The sequence below is a fragment of the Martes martes genome, assembly GCF_963455335.1.
Source record: "Martes martes genome assembly, chromosome: 10".
Classification (NCBI taxonomy): domain Eukaryota; kingdom Metazoa; phylum Chordata; class Mammalia; order Carnivora; family Mustelidae; genus Martes; species Martes martes.
Genome location: NC_137898.1, coordinates 13,568,853 through 13,576,708, shown reverse-complemented (window position 1 = coordinate 13,576,708; position 7,856 = coordinate 13,568,853). Strand labels below are relative to the sequence as shown.

Below are 7,856 nucleotides of genomic sequence, written 5' to 3'. Positions count from 1 at the left end.
AATAAAATTCTGTTAGTGTTGTCTTTTGTGTTTCATAAGCATTTGTCAAGAAATTGCCATTCAGTGTATTGCTTAAAGACTTTTTACAAAAGCTAAATATTTCATGCATTAAAAATAAAACAGAGAAAGTCTCAAACTGAGAGGAGAAAAAGAAGGTAGATCCATCTCTGTTGATGTAAGTAGTGAGGGTTAATTAAAACTTAAAAAGTAATGAATTGAAAAGGTTATTGGAACCAGGGTTCACAGGCACACTAATTGAAATTGTTCAAATACTTAGCTAAAATGAAAAGACTTCGTGTTCCTTATTAGAAAAAAATGGAATGGGGTACCTGGGTAGCTCAGTCCATTAAGGGTCTGCCTATGTCTCAGGCAGTGATCTGTGTCCTTGGATCGAGCTTTATACCAGGCTCTTTGCTCAGCAAGGTGTCTGCTTCTCCTTCTCCCTCTATGCTCTGGCTTTTTTTCTCTCTCTTTCTCAAGTAAATAAATAAAATCTTTAAAAAAAAAAAAGAACGAACGAAAAAATGGAATGGATGAGTTTAGGAAATACTTAACAGTTTGCCTATTTGGAGAGTAAATGGGGGCAGAAAAAAATTCAACATATTTCATTTATATTCTAGTGTGACATAAAATTGGTGGTCTTCCTTCATTCCATTATCAAAACATTCTGTGTATCTCCGGTACACAGACTTGGAGTTTGCTAGGGCTGCCATAGGAAAATACGTCAGACTGTGATGTGTAAAGAACAAAAATTTATCTTCACAGTTCTGGAGGCTGGAAGTCCAAGGTCAAAGCATCAGCAATGCTATTTTTTTCCTGAGGACTCTCCTTTTGTTTGTAGAAGCTGTCATCTCCTTGTGCTTGTCATGGTCCTCCCTCTGTGTGTGTTGTGTCCTACTCCACTTCTTATAAGGACACAAGTCATCTTGGATTGGGACCTACACCTACGACATCATTGTACTTTGATTTTCTCTTCACAGACTTTACCTTCAAATACAATCATATTCTGAACTGGGGGAGTCAGGACTTTGACATATGGATTTCAGGGAAACATGATTCAGCCCATAATGCAAAGTGACTTGGTAACAGAATTGTGACCCAAAGTTGGGATGATGCTGTAGAAGAAGCAGTCTCAGAAAATTGAGTTAAGCTGAAAATCAACCTGGGAAACAGGACGCAACCTGTCCATGGAAGACATCGGTGTTACTGGACAGACTTCCCAATGTACAAAGAAAACACTGAGCCTGAACACGAAGGAGGAAAATGCTACAGAGTGGTGAGCTCCCCTGTTCAGTGCTGACTCTGCCAGTTGTTGTTTCTCCGCGGACTCATTCAGTGAAAAAAATGATCTAACAAAGTAATTGCCTCCTTTTCACCTATTTGTGCAATCTCTTAGGAAAATGGAGTGAACAAACATGCAATGTAAATTCTGCCTGCATTAGTCACCAGAAAAGCCACTGATATTCCTTGTAAAGACAGTCCTTCCCCGGTAGCTAAGTAGGTTTCTTTATTCTGGGATTGTGTATAACCACGAGAACTCTGTTACTTATTTGGGCAATCATATTCATTTTCAGAATTAGACTTACGATTTATAAAGGACGACATGGAAGAAAGAATGCCAATTACCAGGAAGGTGCAGACATTTAGGACTTCTGGTATTGTTATTTATGAAAGTAATCAGGTAATGAGCCTAGAAGATAAGGGAATCAGAATACATTGAATGGTTTTCTCTAGAATTCTTCCGTTCATATGCCTGAGAGCCAACATGGATTGAGGGCTTGCTATGGACTGTTCACAGTGCTATGCGTAGAACGTACTTTATTTTGTATAATCTTCAAAATAGTCCTGCCCATTTATGAAACATGTTTTTGTTTTGTTTTATTTGTTTTATCAGAACATGGGGCTGTCCATAATATTTCCCTCTACACTAAACCTGAGAAATAATCACTATCCATAGTGATAAGGAATCAAATGCAGTGGGGTTGTGTGATGTTTAAGTATATTAGTATTTACAAAACATTTGAGTCAGAGCTTGACCTATAAGACACACTAATATCTGTGCTTTATAAATTTTAATTCATTTCACCCTCAAAGCAACCCTATGGCATTCCATTCCTCATTATTTATACTCAAGGAATAGTTTACTGTGGGGTGTTCTTAGGGAGTATAGATGACCTCATACAGAAAAATTAACATGGACATTTTAGTTAATATTAGTAGTCTTGAGTTTTTTCCCCAGCAAGCAACAGAAGTCAACTCTAGCTATCTTAAGCAAAACAAAACTGTTCTGGAAGGATATATAGTCTTCCAAACCCATGTGTAGCCAGAATACCAGGCTTAGAGAACAGTTAACAATTCAGGTTGTGGAGATTAGAGAGCTCAAACTGCAGGATCAGTGTTCTTTGGCAGGATCAGTCTGCTCTCTCAGGCCCACTGCAATCAGTTTGATGCAAAAATATTTTGTTCACTGGAATCATTATCACATCTGATAATCAAGAACAAGGGTCTGATCCCACCTACTCCTCCCTGAAGCTAGGGTCTAGCTCCTCAGATTTCATTGTGGAAACCAGAATTGGAAGAGTAAGAGGATAGAATTCCCATCCCTCTCCACTCTAGGCAATGGGAAATTCCCTCCCAAAGAATTCTAATGGGGTGCTACTGTCTGGGAATATTTCAAAGCTAGACCATGGCCAAAATGCAAACAAAATGCATTTTTATAAATAGAAAAAGAAAGACCCCATGCTCCACCTGGAAAGTCCCTATTCTGTTTAGTCTGGGAGGTTAGGTAAGCATTGAACTAGCCTTACTTAACTGCGGAGAATTCTCTAGTAATGAATGTTAGGTTACGCAAAAAGAATGAGGCCACTTGGGAAGATGTTGTTCTTTGATACTCAGTTTTTTTCTCTCTCTAAATTCCTTCTCTGCTCTTGTTATAATCGGGGATGAAGAAATTCTTTAGTACAGAAGATTATATTTTGGGCCAGATAGCTCCATAAAGTACATTTGTTCAGTAAAACGTGGAGAAGAGCAAAGAAAGAGGAAAGGAAACAGAGAAAGATAGGAGGGGGGAGAAGCACAATTAGAAGAAAGTGCAGAGAAAAGAGAGGGAATAAAACAAGAGAAATAGAACCCTATCCTGGAAGGCAAGGGACTACTTTGATACTCCGAGGTTCCAAAGCCTGCCTGTGACTGAGTGTACCCCAAATGGAGATAAGTAGTCCTGGAGTTTAAAAAGAATATATAGTCCAATATAAATGTGGGGTTTCCTTCTCTCACTAAAGGAAATGATGAGGAGAAACTTCACCTCAGTGGCTGAGTTCATTCTCCTTGGACTGACCAGTCGCCTAGAACTGCAGATTGTCCCCTTCCTGCTGTTTCTGGCCATTTACATGGTCACAGTCGCAGGGAATGTTGGCATGATTGTCCTCATCCAGGTCAATGCCCGGCTCCACAAACCCATGTACTTTTTCCTGAGCCACTTGTCCTTTGTGGATCTGTGCTTCTCTTCCAACGTGACTCCCAAGATGCTGGAGATCTTCTTGTTGGAGAAGGAAACCATTTCCTATCCTGCTTGTCTGGTGCAGTGTTACTTCTTTATCGCCTTGGTCCATGTGGAGATGTACATCCTGGCTGCGATGGCCTTTGATCGGTACATGGCCATCTGCAACCCTCTGCTGTATGGCAGCAAGATGTCCAAGAGTGTGTGCACGACCCTCATCATGGGGCCTTACGTGTATGGGGCACTCACGGGCCTCATGGAGACCATGTGGATCTACAGCCTTGCCTTCTGTGGCCCCAATGAAATTAACCACTTCTACTGTGCTGACCCACCACTGATTAAGCTGGCCTGTTCTGACACTTCCAACAAGGAGCTGTCGATGTTTGTTGTGGCTGGATGTAACCTCTCCGTTTCCCTGCTCATTGTCCTGATTTCCTATCTTTATATTTTTCCTGCCATCCTGAGGATTCATCCCACCAAAGGCAGGCACAAAGCTTTCTCTACCTGTGGCTCCCATCTCACTCCCTTCTCACTGCTCCCATCTCATCTCATCTACGCGACCCTTTTCACCATGTATCTCAGATGTCCCTCAAAGGAATCTGTGGAACAAGGTAAAACGGTAGCTGTATTTTATACAACGGTCATCCCATGTTGAACCCCATGATTTATAGCCTTAGGAATAAAGATGTGAAAGAAGCATTGACCAAAGAGTTGTTAAGAAAACAGAGATTTTCTTAGACTCTATCCCTATTCCTTTGGCCCCCGTGTTTTTCTAAAGATTTTTCCAGCATTATAGATTAGAATCAATTTACTCTACTCTTATAATTGATGGCTTAGCTGAAATATCACCTCTTGCAGCAAGTCTTCCCTAATACATTCAGGTTGTATAGGTACCATATGGTGCTTTACCCATGACCTTACAATTTTGGTGCATTTATAACATGGAATTATAATCTTATGTGTAGTATACCTCTGTTTCTTCCACTATTCTAAGAAGTTCAGAAAGGAAGGGACCTTATCTTTTCATCTTTTTCTCTATTACCATAGCAAAGAACACCCATTCCATTTGTTTGTAGAATTCAAGTAGTAGGAGGGCCTGTATTCTTTGTTCCAGTTGAACCATTGGAAGCAATTTCTCAATTTCTTAAAGGGCCAAATGCTTATAAAATTGGCAAAAATGAAGAGGTTGCAGAGCTTTAAATATGGAAAACTCACCAGATATGGTTGAGAATATATCATTAGAATATCTTTTTCATGATAGCAGGTGTTTTTTTTTTTTTTTTTAATTTTTACTGTACTTCAAACACACAGTAGTGGACATATAAGTAGGTAAATTCATGTCAATGTCTATAGATGTTGATACCAAAGTCATGAATTCTTGTATTTTGTAATGCCTTTTAGACATTCATCTTGTAAAAGTCAGGTGCAGACCCGAGAAAATTAGGGATAGGACTGAATCGACTTAAATGTCTTCCAGCTTGAAAAATGGAGCCTTAAAATATTAATTAATCTTAATTAGAGGAATAAAGTTACATGTTTTACAATATAGAGATTGTGAACTGAAATTTAACCCACCACATCTACAAAGAATTCTCTAAATTAAAGCAATAAAAATGAAAACCATATGTCTTGCATGATTAAATAAGGCTAATTTTCCTCCTCTTCTATTAATAAAAAATATTTATCAAGGAATTTGAATCTTTTTTTTTTTTACAGTGTTAAACAATAAAGAAAAATTAACCATTATCTGGGAATTCAGTTGGGTGATAGAGAAGTGTACTAATTCTTTCAGAGGAGGAGAAGCCCATTTGGGGCTTATCAATGACATGTCAGTATGACATATGACATGTATCCTCCTTATTATCCCATTTTTTAAAAAAAATTTAATTTTTTTTATAAACATATAATGTATGATTAGCCCCAGGGGTACAGGTCTGTGAATCGCCAGGTTTACACACTTCACAGCACTCACCATAGCACATACCCTCCCCAATGTCCATAATCCCACCACCCTCTCCCTATTCCCTCCCCCCGGCAACCCTCAGTTTGTTTTGTGAGATTAAGAGTCTCTTATGGCTTGTCTCCCTCCCTTCCTAACCCCAAAACCCCCCACATTGCATCTCCACTTTGTCATATCAGGGAGATCATATGATAGCTGTCTTTCTCTGATTGACTTATTTCGCTAAGCTAATACCCTCTAGTTCCATCCACGTTGTCGCAAATGGCAAGATTTCATTTCTTTTGATGGCTGCATAGTATTCCATTGTATATATATACCACCTCTTCTTTATCCATTCATCTGTTGATGGACATCTAGGTTCTTTCCATAGTTTGGCTATTGTGGACATTGCTGCTATAAACATTCAGGTGCACGTGCCCCTTCGGATCACTACGTTTGTATCTTTAGGGTAAATACCCAGTAGTGCAATTTCTGGGTTGTAGGGTAGCTCTATTTCCAACTTTTTGAGGAACCTCCATGCTGTTTTCCAGTGTTGGTTGTGATCTCTCCTCTTTCATTCATGATTTTATTTATTTGGGTCTTTTCTCTTTTCTTTTTGATAAGCCTGGCCAGGGTTTATCAATCTTATTAATTCTTTCAAAGAACCAGCTCCTAATTTCATTGACTTGTTCTATTGTTTTTTTGGTTTCTATTTCATTGATTTCTGCTCTGATCTTCATTATTTCTCTTCTCCTGCTGGGTTTAGGCTTTCTTTGTTGTTCTTTCTCCAGCTCCTTTAGGTGTAGGGTTAGGTTATGTATTTGAGACCTTTCTTGTTTCTTGAGAAAGGCTTGTAATGCTATATATTTTCCTCTCAGGACTGCCTTTGTTGTGTCCCACAGATTTGGAACCATTGTGTTTTCATTATCATTTGTTTCCATGAATTTTTTCAATTCTTCTTTAATTTCCTGGTTGATCCAGTCTGTCTGTCTGTCTTTCTTTCTTTCTTTCTTTATTTTTTCCCATTCATTCTTTAGAAGGATGCTTTTTAGTCTCCATGTATTTGGGTTCTTTCCAAATTTCCTCTTGTGATTAAGTTCTAGCTTCAGAGCATTGTGGTCTGAAAATATGTAGGGTATGATCCCAATCTTTTGATACAGGTTGAGACCTGATTTATGACCCAAGATGTGATCTATTCTGGAGAACGTTCCATGTGCACTAGAGAAGAATGTGTTTACTGTTGCTTTGGGATGAAATGTTCTGAATATATCTGTGATGTCCATCTGGTCCAGTGTGTCCTTTAAGGCCTTTATTTCGTTGTTGACCTTTTGCTTGGATGATCTGTCCATTTCAGTGAGGGGAGTGTTAAAGTCCCCTACTATTATTGTATTATTGTCTATGTGTTTCTTTGATTTTGTTATTAATTGGTTTATATAGTTGGCTGTTTCCATGTTAGGTGCATAGATATTTAAGATTGTTAGGTCTTCTTGTTGGACAGACCCTTTGAGTATGATATAGTGTCCTTCCTCATCTCTTATTATAGTCTTTGGCTTAAAATCTAATCGATCTGATATAAGGATTGCCACCCCAGCTTTCTTTTGATGTCCATTAGCATGGTACATTGTTTTCCACCCCCTCACTTTAAATCTGGGGGTGTCTTCGGGTCTAAAATGAGTTTCTTGTAGGCAGCATATTGATGGGTTTTGCTTTTTTATCCATTCTGATACCCTGTGTCTTTTGATTGGGGCATTTAGTCCATTAACATTTAGGGTAACTATTGAGAGATATGAATTTAATGCCATTGTATTGGCTGTAAGGTGACTGTTACTGTATATTGTCTCTGTTCCCTTCTGATCTACTACTTTTAGGCTCTCTGTTTACTTAGAGGACCCCTTTCAATATTTTCTGTAGAGCTGGTTTGGTGTTTGCAAGTTCTTTCAGTTTTTGTTTGTCCTGGAAGCTTTTTATCTCTCCTTGTATCTTCAATGATAGCCTAGGTGGATATAGTGTTCTTGGCTGCATTTTTTTCTCATTCAGTGCTCTGAATATATCATGCCAGTTCTTTCTGGCCTGCCAGGTCTCTGTGGATAAGTCTGCTGCCAATCTAATATTTTTACCATTGTATATTACAGACTTCTTTTCCAGAGCTGCTTTCAGGATTTTCTCTTTGTCACTAAGAATTATAAATTTTACTATTAGATGATGGGGTGTGGATCTCTTCTTATTGATTTTGAGGGGGGTCCTCTGCACCTCCTGGATTTTGATGCTTGCTCCCTTTGCCATATTAGGGAAATTCTCTACAATAATTCTCTCCAATATACCTTCTGCTCCCCTCTCTCTTCCTTCTTCTTCTGGAATCCCAATTATTCTAATGTTGTTTCGTCTTATGGTATCACTTATCTCTCGATTTCTCCCCTC

At 38.7% G+C, this 7,856-nt stretch overlaps 1 protein-coding gene across 1 annotated transcript; it reads left to right on the top strand.

Moving 5' to 3' along the window:
• Positions 1 to 3,284: 3,284 nt before the first annotated feature.
• LOC308351173 (olfactory receptor 5M8-like) lies at positions 3,285 to 4,154 on the top strand (the record flags this gene model as incomplete). The annotated part of the gene is made up of 1 exon (XM_080816638.1): positions 3,285 to 4,154. One exon carries the CDS (start codon positions 3,285 to 3,287, stop codon positions 4,152 to 4,154), a length of 870 nt encoding a protein of 289 aa, XP_080672764.1.
• Positions 4,155 to 7,856: the final 3,702 nt, after the last annotated feature.